At 38.1% G+C, this 17,457-nt stretch overlaps 1 protein-coding gene across 1 annotated transcript in view; it reads right to left on the bottom strand.

The window, feature by feature from the left end:
• LOC124157098 (A disintegrin and metalloproteinase with thrombospondin motifs adt-2-like) overlaps nucleotides 1-15,979 on the bottom strand; it is a 68,517-nt gene extending 52,538 nt beyond the window's left edge. Inside the window, exons 1-2 of the mRNA XM_046531589.1 lie at nucleotides 15,758-15,979; nucleotides 11,460-11,595 (exon numbers count right to left, since the gene is read on the bottom strand). Of these exons, the coding sequence (XP_046387545.1) occupies nucleotides 11,460-11,595; nucleotides 15,758-15,916 (295 nt within the window). The 5' untranslated portion in view covers nucleotides 15,917-15,979. The remainder of the gene's footprint in view (nucleotides 1-11,459; nucleotides 11,596-15,757) is intronic.
• Nucleotides 15,980-17,457: the final 1,478 nt, after the last annotated feature.

Here is a 17,457-nt window from a genome sequence, read left to right as displayed (position 1 = left end):
AATTGGGCTTTTCCTCTCATTGTTCACAAAATAAGATGTATGATTATATGTTTTGGGGTTGCAAAACTTGTGCCACATTATTCAGCATGTATAAGCCAAGTATAGATGCCATAGTACACGGGGAAGAGTACAAATTGCGGTTGGCTAAGGAAATTCCGTGGCTTAACAGCCAAATCTTGTGTTCTGGTATGGTTCTTCATCCTTTAAGTTCCGCATCGTCATCTTTGATCTCAGGTATTTTGGGACATGTATAGAAATTTGTAACGTGTCAGTTATTCAAATTTGAAACAATTTTGAACACATTAAATGTAGCGTAGAACGTTAGATTCTCTCAAAACGGCGGATGTCAAGATCATATTATCCTGAACAAAGAGTTTTCTTAGAAATATTGCGTTAGGGTCCCTAGATATTCTTGCAATATAAAGAACTTGTTGCATCGTTTGTTGGAAATTCTTAAGTTAACTTCCATTATATCCAGTGAATAAAATGGTGCGTGCTTGCATATACTCATATATTCTGATTGGAATGAAACTTGAAACAATTTGAAATATATTCCGTACGCTCTACGGAACAGATTGAGCAAAATCAGCTAGCAAGGGCGTATAGAAATTTTTATGCGGAGCATAGTCTGTGTTCTGAAAAGGAACTCCAATTACTGTCTTTTACGGAATGTATTGTACGGTAACATTCAAGAAAGGCGTCAGTTTCTTCAATAAAAATTATTTCTACACATATGTACGGATTATGAACCAGTCTCTTTAGACTTCCACAGAAAAGGCACGCGTTTTACGGAACCAGCGACGCTTTTCGTAGAATTCCTTACGTTCGTTAGAAACATTTGCAAGGATATATTACCCAGAAGGTTATATTGATGTCAATCAATATTATATTCTGGGTTAATCCGCATCTGGTAGCCTAAAAATCAACGTTTGTTACCGTCTGCTTGGGACTTTTTCTAGACTAATGTGACTTGTGAACCACATTAATCCTGTAGAGGTCCCCGGCATATGAACCGCGAAAGTTTTAACAACTTCATAAATTATTCCACTTTAAAAAGTAAACCTGCTAGTAATATCTTCAAATGTTTTTAACAAACGTAATTAATTCTACGGAAAGCGTCGTTGGTTCCGTAAAACGCGCGCCTTTTCCATAGAACGGAGACCTTTTCTGGACTAGTGTGACTTGTGAATCGCATTAATCCTGAATAGGTCCCCGGCAGACGGGAAGAATAGTAGACTTTATAGCCACAAGACGCGGGTTAGCCCAAAAAATTATTAGGTGAATTAAATTAGCTCCGAGTGGTGGCTTTTAAGAAGTGCAAATTTTTTTTTTACTGTTGTACCCCTTCTGTGTACTATTGTCCATCTCAAGCGTCGAGAGAAAGCGGAAGAGGTCAATGCTAAGGGCAGAGGGGAATAGCCGCTTCGCCTTTAGGGACAATTAGCACTTTCTCAGTTGGTACTATCACTTAATTTCTCCGTATAAGAGTTTTTGTCTTCGCGGTATGAAGCGTGCATCTACTTGTGGGATCTGACCCCAATTAAAAATCTCGGAGAATTCATAAAGGGCTTACGACGCACTAAGGGGGTGAAAAATAACTTTCCCACGACCCAAGTGGAAGGCGCTTAAGAGGTCTCATTACTCCCCCAACCGATCTTTTTACGTGGCTTAGGAATTAAAAAAAATTACACTATCGTTTTGAAATTTTCAGGGCATGTATAATAGACCTTTATTTACATGACTGGACCTCAATTTTGAAAATGTTTACATAATCATTTCTGCAAATAAAAATGTTTGTATTAAAGATGCGGACAAGTGTTGATAAATTTTAAATATATTTTCTATTAATTAAATATATCATTATAAATAAAATAAAATATATCTTCTATGCACCCTAAAAATATTAAGATGCTTTCTAAAGTTTTGGGTAAGCAATTTGTCCCATGAACAGGAAAAATATGACCTGCTAGGCGGGAGTGATGCTTCAACTGAAGTTGGCATTTCTTTACACTAAGTAGTCGATGACCAAATATGAATCAAGCTTACGCTACGTGTCACCTTCTATTTTGCAGACCCGCTGGGAAAGGATAGGTAGGGTTTAAGTATGTGTTTATGAAGATGGTTAGATTTATGTAACTATGAAGAGAGGAAAAAGGTACACCGAAATTTATGCATTCTGAAATTTCATTTTGAAAACATAATTAATTTTATTTACGCTCTCAGTAGTTCCTTTTTAGAAAGAAAAAAACAATAGGAAACCACACTTTTGTTACTGAATTTTTCAATGTGCCATATGAACCGAATTTGATAAATTTCATCAGAATTTGATAGTTCTAACTAATTTTTTTCCGTGTGCTATTGTCCGACTCAAAGGATATGTAATTATCCCAATATATATATATATATATCCCAATATATTACATATCCTCTTAGAGGATATGTAATTATATTGGGATATTATTAGGGATGTTATTGGGATCCCAAAATAATTACATATCCTCTCAGAGAGATTGGGATCCCAAAATAATTACATATCCTCTCAGAGAGGATAATGTTTCCATCCCAATATTTCGCTCAATAAAAGATATATAATCTTAATAAGAATATTAGCGTAAGAGTAAGGTGAAAAGGGTAAGTGTTTTGGGATGAAGAATACTCGATCCATGCCAATGAAATCATTCAGTTGACGATTCAGCTCTTATTCTGTGTATCTTACTCTAACCATACCGAATCTAACCTCCTTAGTTTCAACAAATATCCACAAGGAAGATTGACGCCTCTGTAAATAAGCTGGCTAAAGCACTCGACCGGCAATCAAAGGACCCGGGTTCGAATTCCGGTCAAATCAAATGATTTTTTCTTCGTGGATTTGGAATTGGTGCATTGCGGGTGACTCCCGTAATGTTATCCCCGTGGCTAGTCCCGGTATACTTATACAGTTAGTAATTGCGAGCAAATATTTGCCTTTTGTATTCCAACCCTTTAAATTATTACTCTGTATTCACCTGGATCAACTGGCTCGTTAATTATTTTTTTGTTTTGGTAAATTTTCACGATTTGGACTCCGTTTTGCGTTTTTTACTACTTCCCATACATAATGTCTCGAACACTAAGGCCTATCGGAAGCTTAAGCATGAAAAATTGGGAATTCCACTGAAAATGGATGATTGTGCGATAAAAAATATTCTCCACACTGAAAATTACAGTGCAAGCAGTTTTTCTCTGACCTGCGTATTATTCGTAAAATTCCACTTTGAACATTGTATAGTAATCTTGCGCTCCAAACGACCCATCGCCATGTTTGCTGAGTGTGACGTCAGAGTCCAGTAAAGAATACGTTTACATGGTGCCAGTAGTGTATTTGTCCCAGTTACATAAAAAATATGTATCTCTTAGTATTTTTTCTCTTCACGATTTATTAATTTCATAATAATGCATGTTTATTTTATCATCAGTCATGTGAATGTCATCAGTGATTTATGCTGAATAATTGAAATGTTCAAAAAAATGTATACTGAAAGATGCAGCACAGTCTTGACAAAAAGCGCTTAGTACTTTTTCAGCCTCCGCATCTACGGCGACCTCCACAGTATAAGATTATTGTTCTCACTTTACGTTTTGGTGTCACCTTCGCCCCAACAGTGCAATAGCTCAAATTTATTTTCAGTTAAACATATCCAACTGCTAAATCACCGCATGTCTCTCTTCCAGACCTTAGGAATGCTAGGTAAATCGGCGTCAAATATGTTCCGTTGAATTTCTCCAAAACGTTAACTTAACATATTCCAATATTGCACCCAGTACGCATTAAAAACTATGAGTGAATGACAATAGTTAAATGAGATTCAAACCAAGCTCTACCTTACTAGCGAAGGAGATAGCTGATTTAATTAATGCTACATTTCAATATCGCGGTTTCTCAACCTCGCACCGAGAAATCTTCATTGCCGGAGAAGAAATAAGCGACCATGAATTGATCTACCTTCAGAATGTTCCCAGAATGCGCCTTTACGAAGTCAGGCATTGCGCAATACGTAAACTGTAAAATCTTTAGAACTATACCTCACTGTTTTTGACACTCCCGTCAAGTTATGAATCAGTATCGTCGCGGCTGCTTTTTATACTCGATACTTTTTGTTATTACCATGGAGCGAATCTGCTAACTTGCATTCCGAAGTCCCGGTGCGATCTTGTAGCGCGAAATAATTTAGTAATTTACGTGAACTTTGAAGCTCTGTAGCAACAAGAATATTAAGAATTATGAAGTCATATTTTGCATACAACATTAAATTTAAATTACTTATCAATACATTTAAAAAATACTATTTAATTCAATAAGACTACCACATTATGACGTGAAATTTCACTTTCTGTCACAATGCGAATATTGTTAGCTAAAAAATATTTTTAGGCTATGCCACCACGTCAAAATTTCCAACGGTGATTCCGTTGAAAAAACGACCAGCATCGGTCGGGAAACGTTAAGGCCACCCATAAATTGACGCGGCGACATAGCTCAAAAAGCTAATTTTATTTTAATTACGAGAATCGTCGAACGTTTTAACGAAGACACATTGTAAATTTAAATTTTTATTGCATATTTAATTCGTCACAAAAAAGCCAGCCGGTCGAGAGGGTAAAATTCTCTTCTGAAAGGATAGAAGGGAGATATATCCTAACATCCCTGAGCGTAGTGGAGGGGTAACAGTAGTAGGGGTAGTAAAGGGGAGGGAGAATTGGAGACAGAAGGATAAGGCGCTGTGCTTATCCCTCCCCCTCCTTATTATTTCCCGTTATCTTGAAAGGAGGAGAAAAAAATAATCCTTTTTATTTCTTTATTGTGTTCCCCTCCTGTCGTCCCGAATCGCGGCCGCCGGAAGGCGTTGCCAAATACACACCATCTCCTCATCCCATTGCTTACGTTTCCCTTTCGCCTGTACGCCAGGCACCTGCTCAAGAATCAGCGCTTACGACTCGACGGAAGATCTAGATAGGACACCATTTTTCTTTTAAAAAATGCAAGGTTCCTAACCTTCGAAGTTGCCATACGTGAGATCAACGTGCGAAGGCCAGGGTTTACACAATATGCGCAGGTTTTGTGCTTTGTTATTCACGTCGAAAGCATTAATTAAATACGGTAAGAGCAGGTGTTCTGGGATGTCGTGCAAAATGGGAACATTGCATTAATTTTTTATGTATTCCGTTTCCATGGATTCATTTCCTGCGTGTGAATATTTTTCATTACTAATTTTTAACCGTTTTTTTTATTATTTCTATAAAATACGAGATTTGGCAAAATACAATTATCTTGCAAAGATAACTTGCATAGTTGCAAGATAAAATTATCCATAAAATGCTTGAAACAACAATTTCTTGCGTCGTGTACATTTTGAAATCTTTGAAAAGGCAATATGCGATAATATTATAATCATGTATACGGCAAATATTACTGCGACGTGCAACAGGCCCGGCATATTTTCTGAATTCGCGTCTAAAAATAGTCCTGAGATGTGATAGATATATGATAAACAATGCTCGATGTGAATAAAGGTAAAACCAAGAAGGAAAATGATTTTTTTATTTGTTAACCTTCCATTTCGGTCTATCTGCCTAACTCATGTTTAACGCTACCGCTATTAAATTCTCATTGCAATCTGCCCCCTTCCCATAAATGCTGGAAATTCCATCTCAAAGCTTTACTGTAACGATTTTATCGGCGGAAAACTTATCGCGTATATCTTAAATTTGTCTCTAGCAAGCAATTTTAAGGGATTTGATTCTCAGAGTTGGAAGGGTGATTTTTTTTCCCAGGAAAGGGAATGTTCTCATTTGATAATTTTTAATTTGTTAGTCAGTGGTACCAGTTTATCTTTGGCTAAACATCTAAATGACGCTATCTTTAGGAAATATTTTGACCGAATATGACTGGACAGTTTTTAAATTCGCTCGGTTCATAAATCTGCAATCATTCTTATCAGTAGAAATAATATTCCGAGAGAATGATTACTGATCTTTTATTTTGATTATTAGTAGCGGTCGCAAACTCAAGTTGGCAAGATATTAGTGACTATAGCTGGCGATGAAAGGCAACCAAGTGTCACCAGCAGCTCGCGTTTAAACTTTGCAGAGTGATAGAAAATGAAAGGGTAAGAGATTTTTCTTCTCAGGAGTCCAATGGGTCTTGATTTTCAAGATAATATTGATAGAAAGTATAAGGAAAACGTCTCCGGATACATACTACCCGCGTCACAACAGTACCGCTATTATTTATTTAATACATTATGCAAAGAGTAGTTTATCACCTGGTGGTAGCATAAGAATTAAAATCGATGAACGAAAAGCCATTCCTAAGAGAAAAGTAAAGGAATAGACAATGCGCCTATAAGTAGGATTAAAAAATACACTAATGATAAAATGCTACTAATAAATAAAGTTTGAACCAAATAACCCACTTTGAAGCACTCCCTAATGAAACAGAAAGACACCAACCAAGAATCGAGGAACACTTATTCTTAAAAATTTTAATATTATATTTTTTGGGAAGATCTTAAAAATCAGTCCGTTTCATAGAAGGTTGATTTTTGTTGCCACTTTGGGTGTAGTTTAAGCAGTTTTCAAATATGTCCGCAGTGTGGCGATGAGAGGAAAACGATCAATTTATTCTCAATATTTACTGTATGATATTTACAGTCATGAGAAATGTCATGATTTAATCGATAATATCATCAATAATATCAACTTCGGCCAACAACCCCAGTAATACTCAATTCCTCCGCAAAATGCGGATTGCTCAGACCTTCAGCGACGTGGGTGACGACTTGTAAACCCATTTAAATGTGCGGTGGAAAACGACAGTTCTAGAGGCTGGCTGGAGAACCTCTAGGGGTGAAGTTCTATTGCAATATTCGTGGTTGAGAGCGTGAGTGTCAGAATACCTTTGAACGATCGAGGGAAGAGGATCGGCACCCGAACCTTGAAGAAAGCAATCATGCAGCTGGGACCACAATCGTATAGTGATATACATGGCGGGCTTCTGTCGTGGCACAACCTTGTTTTTCGGATTTTATAAAATTAAAATCCACAGCGTATTACACATTCAGAACTGATCATGTATGACGCTCAAGGGATATTTATATTCGTGGGTATTCCTGCCATGTATAAATTCCATCCATCCATAAGTATAGATAAGTTGTATTAGATTTTTCGCAAAATATGACCTATAAAGCCTCGGGTACGAGTTAACTTCACCGTACCTGGTGTGATTCAGTGATTCATTAGTTGAAAAAGTGAGAAGAGCGTCTATTATATCACAATGACTTCAAGCGGCGTAATTTGGCCTGGGCAACCCATTGAAGAAATATACATTTTCTATAATTTACAGGCAATGGCTATCGATAGTCCTAAAATCGGTCGAAATAAGTCTACAACGGAATTCTTGTTTGATTCACAGTTTGAGACAATATATGTGGATTGCTTTTGCCAGCGTTATACTAAGACAAGTGGCGCTGAGTTAATAGGAGGATAAGAGTAGAAATATTATCTTTGATTCAAAAGTAACACATTTTAATCCTTAACTCTTAACGGGGTTAAGTGTCGGCAAGGCCACTCAGAGACAAGATACTCCTTACGATTAAATTTTGGTTTGTATAACCCTTGATGCTCCCCAAAAACTCGTCAGGCATGGCAGTTAAGTTTTAATTATCCTTTGAGTTGGGTATAATTTCATACTATTTTTATCTACACGCGTACAAGCATTTTCCCTTAGGTGCAAACAACTCTTTTCCTAGTCGTAAAATTCATGGTAGCTATGCCAACAGTTATTTCGATATTCATGCCAAATTGTGTTTAATGCAACTCCTAATTGAAAAAGTCGAGTCCATAAATTTCGATAACCTAATAATTAACCCGAAACATAGCAATCTGGTACTTAAATCAACAAATTTGATAAACTAGCATTGTCACCTCTACTAATTATGATGAAATATAATGATGCTTTTTAATTTCTTAATGCATTTGGTGGGTACAAATAGATTTCGGCGTCATATTTTCGCGCGGCGCCCCTTCATTTTTTTCTTCTTAATGACGCCGCGAGATGAATGCGCTGTCGTCGCCTCCCACGCACGCTCTTCACACGACACGAACCTTGAACTCTTTTCCCACGGGTCGGCGCCAGACACACTTCGGCCCATGCCAGTAACCTCGATTCGCGGGATTATGATATTCTGATGGAATACCATGAGGCCCATGATTTTTGCATGGGTTGAAATATGTTTTAACATTTGATAAAAAGATTTATGAGAAACTGTGTCGTCGAGGAGCAGTTTTTTCTCCTATTGAGTAAACACTTATAAAAGTGGTTATAGAGGCTGGTAATTTGTTGAACTCCGTTTCAACCAAAATAGTAACTAAACTATGCTTAACTCCAAGCAACGCAAATAATTTATTCCAATCAACATGAGTCACTGCTCTGGAACCTCATCAGGTGTGGAAGGCTCTATAATTCAGTCTTGATGACGATGCAGTATACAATGAAACTTCTTGAATAGTATATATATTATTAATATTGAGTGGAATTTTGCAAATTATATTTTTTTAATTAACACAAAAGCTTCCTGAAATATGGGCGTACCCAGCGAGGGGCAGGAGGGGGCAGCTCCCCCCCCCCCTAAAAGCAAACATCGCAAAAGTCTTTAAGGAAAATCAGGACTGGATTGAAACGAGTTTTCAACAAATTTTCTTTAAATCCACGATAATATAAGCGTAAGGCATGCAACTAAAATAATTTTTTTTCAAGCAAATAATTTAAAACAGTAATAAAGCGCTGTTATCATTTTCTTAAAATGTTGGATTCATTCACCTTGAACGATCATGGCTTGCCCCCCCCCCCCCCTAGTTTTGATCCTGGGCACGCCCTGGCCCCGAAAAACTATGTCCAAGTAAAATCACTAGGTAAAGAGCAATGCGAATTTAAAATATATGTATGCGGAAGGTCGACCAAGATGAGTTTATGGTTAGGTAACGAAATTTTACATATTGACACTCCATTAAATCTTATATTTTATGTAAAATCCCACTATTAAGATGGAATTAAGACTCGCGGTCACAGCACTACCCTCAAACTTCATCCTTAAAATTGATTCAGATTGAGGTATTTATTCTTTTCTTCCTTTTCCTCATGTCGGGGAAGGTGACGTGCCCTCTGAGCACCCTCCGTGACTTAAAGTCGTGGTAGCCTAGTGGGTAGAGTATTTGGCTAATATGAGAATATTACTTGGCGAAATAGTCGCGGGTTCAAATCCCGGGTAAAGCCTTTGAACTCACCACACCAATGATTATTGAAGTGCAAAATTGCATTGAGTGACTTGTAAAGGTAGAATTAGAAATTTTATACATGATATGGTATTCATAAATTTAATATATCTGTTTACTTATTTTTCTTTGGTCGAGTCCCGATTGTTGTCGCGGACCCAGCGCAGACATAGCTCTGGCAAGCATAACTCTTTTAAGGGTTCTATTCCAAGAGCTGCTGATCGAAAATCCGGTGTCTCTGTTTACATTCTTATTCTCAAGTCTTATTTCAATCGCCTCTTTGGTTAAACGATCCCAGAATTAATTTGATCGCCATAAAACTCTGGTGTCATCCCACCGTATTTTATGGTCCTCATCCAGGCTATGCTCGACTATGGCTGATTTTTCCGGTTGACCAAGTCGGAAATGCCTTTGATGTTCTTTGAGAAGAGTAGATATTGTTCACCCAGTCTCCCCCACGCAGATTTTACCACACTAACAGGGGATTTTATAAACTCCAGGAGTCATAAGGCCAATCGGATCTTTTACACAGACGAGGCGGACTCTTAAACTTGTCATAGGCCTATTTCTTCTTATACCTTACTTGCTCTTTACTTTTTAATCAATTTAGTTCCTTTAGATATGTCATTTTTCTCATTCGTCATTTTCATTATTTTTACATATTTTGGCTCTTAAGCCAGGGTATCGAACCGGACCTGAATTGGCGAAAAAAAGCGTTGCCTCGAGGTTTTTGTGTTGCGTTAAAATCGTTGTCAGCGGCCGCGTGTTCTGACTGGCTGAAAGATGGTGCCAGCGATGTTGTAAGCAACGGAAAAATGAACGTGCCCAGTGATGGAAAAAAGGATGTGACGTCACATCCCTGGAGTCATCGCGGAAAATGATCGCGTGAAATGGTCACTATTCTGCCATCATTAGAACGATCACTCGGAAGTTCGAAATCACTATCGTTCGAAGAGGATAAAAAATATGATCGTGAGGTGCGGGCTTCAAACGTATGGTGCAAAAGGCTGGGCCACAGGTTCCATTTATACAAGTTCCCGTACGGTTATACCAAAGTTCAGTAGTGGTGGGCCAAGAGGTGGCTCGAATTGATTTCGGGAATCTTAACCTTTGCGCTCTTTTGCGCCCCTGACTGTACGTGGATGGCAGGTCATTAGTAGAGATAGGGCAAAGTGAACAGTTGACTGCTGGGCCGTTGAATCTATCGCCCGAGGAAATAGAGTGGTTTCCTATTATTTTTTTATTACCTAAATCGAAAGATTATTACTCCTGGAGTACGAATTTCACGCTTTTCGATTTTTAAATGACGATATCTATTTTTCGCGATTAAACGAATAGTGAACAATTTCAAGCGCGCGAAAACGCGACGGCTAAGTAGAAATGATAGGAAAAAGTCCGTGTGACGTATTTCTGGTTCCCCCTGCCGCCTTGTGAGGTGACCTTGGGGCGAGGCTTGACCGCTGATACGACGCAGGTAGCTGAGTACCCTGCTAGCAGGTAGCGCTTGGCTTAAATAAGGATTATTATTCCCCTATCAACCGAAGGAAACTTTCCGAACTTAGGTATTTTTAATGTGTGATTATTAAGAGATGTTTCCCTGAGCTCGGTGCCTCATGCATGCATTAGTAATCTCAGACGATGTAAACTCCTATCCACTCGTATAGAAACTAGGTCCTTGTGACGTCACGTGGAGTGGCATCGCATGGGCGCCAATCTGGCCTTTTTCAAATGAGGTTAAAATTGACCGTTGCCATTCGTCTGAACTGGGATTTCTAAAAACCAAGTAATTTGTATATTATGAATACGCTAATGGTGGGTAAGGAATCGCAATGATTGCATTTCGTTTTCTTTGCTGAAGGAAACTACCCTATTGATGCACGTGGAGGAATATCCAGAAGAAACAATACCTCAAGAAAGAGTGTATTACGTCACTCATTGAAGTGAATTAGCTCTTGTGCAAGAGGTGATGCTAAAATTTTCCTTATTCTTGGAAGGTCATTTGTGTTCAATGGCACATTTAATTCAGGGAATGTGGAGCAAGGGCGCAGTATCATTCGGAATCAAGGAAAAATAGTTGCAAAATCTTCACCGTGACACGTTTCATAGTGTTGAAAAACTATACACACAAAGATATAATGGAGTTAGCTCACCGTCCGTGGTGTTCCCAGGTGTCGTAGCGGACCGCGCGGGCACGAGGTGCGGGCGCAGGTTTAGAGTTGAATCCAGGCGGGCCCATGACGATGCCCTGTCGGACTCCATTCGGAAGCGGGCTGCGTTGCGCAATTCCTGCGGAGCGAAAACAATGGCAAACACAACTTGTTATAGCGTGATGGGGATAAGCTCATTCAGGCACTTGCTTGGGAAATATCTATTTGCTTGGCATCGAAAAGTTAGTCATTAAATTCAGACATGAGGCATTTCCGCTTAATTTCACGATTTAGGCGTTTTCACACCTACCCAACTGACTTCAACCCGAAGGTTAGTTGGGATAGGTGAGGGTTGAGCTCACCCCAACCGAAAAGACAGGTACGTGAATTTCACACTTTCGGGGTAGAAGGATCAGTGGATTTACTCAGACCACCTAAGAACAAGAAGAATTTTGTAGGAGCACAATTGATTCACCCAGGTTTAGAAACGGGAACCCTCCGCTCTACCCTCCATTATACATATCGTTATTCGTAAATCAAAAACCTTGATTTAAAAAAAATAACTATTAATTGTCTAAATTTTGTGGAATAAGTTATTGTATTGCATTGCAGAATTACTGTGGCGATGATGGATGTTAGGGTAAAAACTATCGGTATAATTTTTAGACGCATAGGGAATTTATGCAACTAAACTCACATCTAGTAATCACCCCGAAAGCACCTTACTGAGCGTGTTAGCACGCCTCGAAAAAAGGCTCGTGTTATGTCCTTTATTGTTTGGGGGAAAAATAAATAAGTATAGTCAACCGTTTAGAAAATTTTCCTTCTATTTTATCGTTCATGCTGGAGCTGAAATCATGGTGATATTCTCAGAATATGTCTTCCGTGCCGCTCTGAAAGATATTTTCTTAATTGCCCCAGAAATGTCAGCCAATAGTTTCTATTAGCTCTCAGCCGAATTCATATAAAAGCCGCTTAACGCTATCTGCTTGCTCGAAGCAGTTTAGCAAGGAACGTGTAGCGATTATAATTCTCTCAGGCACATCACGTTAATGGTTTTGTCTCCCTAAACAACAACTTCTATCAAATCCCATAAAAAGACATTCCACCTGCATTTCATATCATTGGCTTGCCCTTTCCCTGGCTTTACATTCTCAGGACTGTTTATAAAATGCTATCCTCTTCACCTACCGAAATGGTTTAAATTATAAGTTTTTGTCTGAATTGAATCATTTGCAATCGTGACTTGAATTCAATTTAAGTTTTGAAGTGATGTCATCAAGCTGTCATTATAGTGAAAACAGTTTCAACTTGCACCCTTGGTGTCTAAAAGAGGAGGGAAATATATATTATGTAATTAGCGAGATGACGTATAAGTAACGTAGGTAGGAGAAAAGGTATCCGTAAACTAATTATGAAACGAGATATATCTTTTAAAATTTTCAAGTGCCTACTGATGCATGTGTCTTTATGACCACCATCACTTTTGTATATGTTTAGTTTATTTTCTGTTTTTAAGTTCATTTGTTGTTTGTTTTGCTTATTTGTGAGCATGTTTGTTTTTATTTTGATTTCTTTTATTTCTTTGTTTGAGACGATGCTATGGTGATAAAAGATAAATAAGGAATTGTTAAGGAGAGAGCCATCTTGAAGTGGATGTAAAATAGGATTGAGAATAAAACAGAATGTCAAGTGATATTTAAATTGAATTTAATCGCTGTGATACGTTACTACTTTGGGCCTCACCTATATTTCCGGACGAAGTAAAGCAGAGAATATATGAGGGATGTTTATGGCGCAGTCCTTTATTTAAGAGTGTTTTGCACGTATTTATTTTTATACTATCAAAATAGCAACCAAGAGTTCATATTTTTTCCAATTGTTCCTCATGTCTATCAATTAGAAAGGAAAAAAATTCACAAGAATGTTCTTTACGCAAAAATATTTTATTTTATAGCATCTATATGGTTTACTTTATTTAAATATAAATAAATAGTGGGTGTGGCGTAATTGTTAACTTAAAAAAGTATGTATTTAAAAAAAAATAGCAAATTTTCAATTAGTTCCCGTCACTTGTCCCACTTTGAGAGTGGGATGGACTCGCCCGCGGTGAGAACTCACAGTGCTTTCCACTCTGCGCTCTTCAGAGGAAGGAAGTGAATTTGCGTTTTGTGAACAGTATTTTTCTAAATTCAGAATCGGGGTTTTGAGACCGCGAGATCCAGGCTTTATCCCTTTAAGACGCCAAAAAAAAGAAAGCTCACTTTCGTACGGTTGAATAAGGAGGGATAGGGTTATCAAAAGGCTTGCATTGTGTATAATATCTTCACATTGTCAAGTACAGATAGTATCCCGTTATGTGTGATCCGCTAAAAAAATCTCCAAGAGATATTATTATATGCAAATTCGTTATCCCCACCCGTTGCGGCGAAAATTTATCTCTCTCACATTCGTAATGAAGTGGTCAACAGGAGGACCCGGCTTGTGTTTCCGAATATTTATGGCCAGTGGAATAGGGTCAATGGCACCGTTCAGGAAACCGATCTCGCTAGGGTTTGAGTATTTATCCTCGAAGTAATTCAGCATACAATGAATTCTTATGATGACTGCGGGAATCAGAAAATACCAACTTGACCGCTTTGTGAGTCTATTTGCTTTGCTATTGATTTCAATTCAGCTATTTCAAAGATTCAGTGCTTGGACTGAAAAATAAAATAAAGCTCTTTGACGAACAACATTCTCTTATTTTTCATTTAGTTTTTTCTCATTTAATACTTATCCTTTCATAAAAAAAATTTCAGTAAGCATGGGTTTAAACACTTCTGTACATTTGACTAGCTAAATGCTAACATTTTACATAGTTTTTTACAAAGTTTAAAATTTAGAAAAAGGCAAATGTTTACTGTGATAATTTGTGCGTACATTGAAAATTTCAGTATATAAGCGTGATATTAAGCTAATTATTATATACTTGTCAACATTTGTCTCACATTTGGACAAATATTATCCGGAGACATATTGAAATCAAAATTTCAAATAGGGTGGTTTCCTATTATTTTTTTATTGCCTAAATCGAAAGATTATTACTCCTGGAGTACGTATTTCACGCTTTTAGATTTTTGTATGACGATATCTATTTTTCGCGATTAAATGAAAAGTGAAAATTTTCAAGCGCGCGAAAACGCGACGGATAAGTATGAATGCCGGGAAAAACTCCGCGTGACGTCGTTCTGCTTCCCGCTACCGCAAGTGATGTGATCTTGGGGCGAGGCTCTGAGTGCTGATACGATGCAGGGTGCTAGCAGGTAGCAGAGTACCATGCTAGCTGGTAGCGCTTGGCTCAAATAATGATTAATACCTTATCAAACGAAGAAAACTTTCCGACCTTAGCCAGTTTTAATAGGTGATTATTAAGACATGTTTCCCTGAGCTCTGTGCCTCATGCATTCATTGGTAACCTCAGACGATGTAAAAATCCTATCTACTAGTATAGAAACTAGGTTACTTAAGACGTCACGTGGAGTGGCATCGCATGGGCGCCAATCTGGCCTTTTTCAAATGAGGATAAATTGACCATTGCCATTCGTCTAAACCGGTATTTCTAAAACCAAATAATTTGTATATTATGAATACACTAATGGTGGGTAACGAATCGCAATCAATGCCTTTCGTTTTCTTTGATGAAGGAAACTACCCTATTGGAGATAAAGGCAAATGTTGATAGGGATTTCCTCTATAGGAGACCCTGAAAATTTCAAGTGGATATCATGATTTAAACTTATTATTTAGCAAAAAAGGTCGGTCGATCCTTAGTGATTATCCTGTTCACATTTGATATGGATCGCTCAGCCCGTCAGCATTACGAGTGCAAACTTTAGCCGATACATTTAAAGCTGTGGGTGACAGCGCACCTAGCGGCCGACTGAAGAATCCTCTATTCCATTATTCCTATAAGTATCCGTCATTCATGTTATATTTACCTCCATTACGCAAGTATTCAATTCAGAACATTCTCCTAACGCTTATACCACCGTGGTTACTAAGACGACCTTAAGTATTTTTGATGGCGAATATGCGTGTTGTTCGTTTATTCCGCCTATTTAAACCACATTGTGTTTTTTTCGCTTTTTAAGCAACTTATGGACCCAATACTCGAAAGCACGTGGCACAAATATGTTCCCACCCCCCTCCAAAACCCGCTTGATGAGTTCAAGCGACAATCGACTCGTTATTCCTATAAGTATGGAACTTATGGTAATATTCATATTAGCAATAATCTGAAGTAAACATGATTCGCTTACCTGCTGCTGTCTCCTGGCGTCGCTATAGTCGTCGTACGAAGAGTAGGGCGTGGCGGAGCAGTAGGGGAGGAGGAGAAGTAGAATAAAGGATAGGAGGAAGGAGGTGAGCGGTGGAAGGCGGGAGGAGACTAGGAGGGAAACCCGGCGCCCGCGCGTCATCGCCCCCACGATCTGCCGTCGCGCAGTGCGTCCGGCGACCGCGAGGCGGCACTCAGGTCACGGCGGCACGCACCCTGGAAACGGCGAGAAACAAGTCTATTAGGTACAACCAATGTAACTCCCTAACCCTACCCATTGCAGCCCACGGCAACTTAACCCGGCGGGGTCCTCTTAACGAAAGGCGCCAATGGGACCACGGCTACACTTGAAGTGCCCTCCGCAAGGTACTCAAGTAGGAATCGGGCAACCGGCCCCTGCTCGGGCGAGGAACTTGGTTTGCGTGGCAGAGAAACCGGTTCCTTTCGCAATGATGGAAGGTAGTTATTTTGTTTGAGATTAGTTTTTAATTTCACTATTTCATACTCAAGGGTACCTGACAATTTTGCTGTGAGTGTCGACACCGGTTGGATCAAATAAATGTTATGTGGGAGTTGACTAAGTCGTAATGATTCCTAATAATATGACGATATTCCAGAAATTTGGGCCAGAAAAAATTGAATCATATCTTTATTTAAAAAAAATCCCATATTCCAATCACATTTGGCATCCCCTTAGTCACGGGTGCGAAATTTCTCTTAGGACCCAATTCCGTTTTTATAGAAGTTGAGATATAATTAGGCTTCAGTCAATGAGTTTTATTCACTCCGTTTAGATCAAATGAAATTCCTTTCCATTTAAAGTTGAAAAAAGTATTTAAATCGTTTAGGAGAAATTATTTAAACTTTATTCATTTCATTACATTATATTTTCTTTATTTATTTTAAGTAAGTACTTAGAAAAGGATTGTGATTTGAATAAAATATTATTTTATAGTTGGAAACTTACGTTTTATAACGAAATATCGCAGTGATGGCTTTTTTTACTACGGATATGATTTTATAATAACTACAGATCTAAAATATGAACTTTTAATTATTACATAATATTAATATTGCCCAAGTCATCGCGAATGCAAAATTTACTCATATCCTCACTAGGCCGTGAGAAACAGCTGTAGCCTGCTCCAAGCACAACAAATCAGCACTAGAGCATTTGAAAGTAATTACTTTGGATGCTAAGGCAACAATTGTAACAAATTTGACTCTCATGGATAGTGCGATAGCCGCATGCATATATATAGAATGTTTACTATAGCGAGTCCACGAATTCCACACGTCAGTTTCTTCTTTTCCTCCTTATATGACAAATCGCTTGAGTTCTATTCCGTCCACGTTTGATTTTTCCCTTATGTAGTTATCGTCATAAGTTTGATTATATTATGTGTTATCCTAATGTTATGGTTTCTTTAAAAAAAAATGTTTGTTTGTCATAATTGTCATAATGTATTGTCACCTTAAATTATTGTATTTAGTGTGTTATATCTAATTGTAAGTGCGACTATTTATTTTTTGTTGAAAATATTGTATTGTTTTTTCATGCTCTTGGCGATCTGCACTGGTTGCATTTGTCTGTAATTATATTTATTTACTTTTTTTACTTCTATTTATCTACCAAGATGGAAATGTAGAAAGCTGTACTTATATTTTCTCATGGGCCCCAGT

Source organism: Ischnura elegans, chromosome 4 (genome assembly GCF_921293095.1).
Source record: "Ischnura elegans chromosome 4, ioIscEleg1.1, whole genome shotgun sequence".
NCBI classification, from domain to species: domain Eukaryota; kingdom Metazoa; phylum Arthropoda; class Insecta; order Odonata; family Coenagrionidae; genus Ischnura; species Ischnura elegans.
This window is presented reverse-complemented; position numbering and strand designations above follow the sequence as displayed.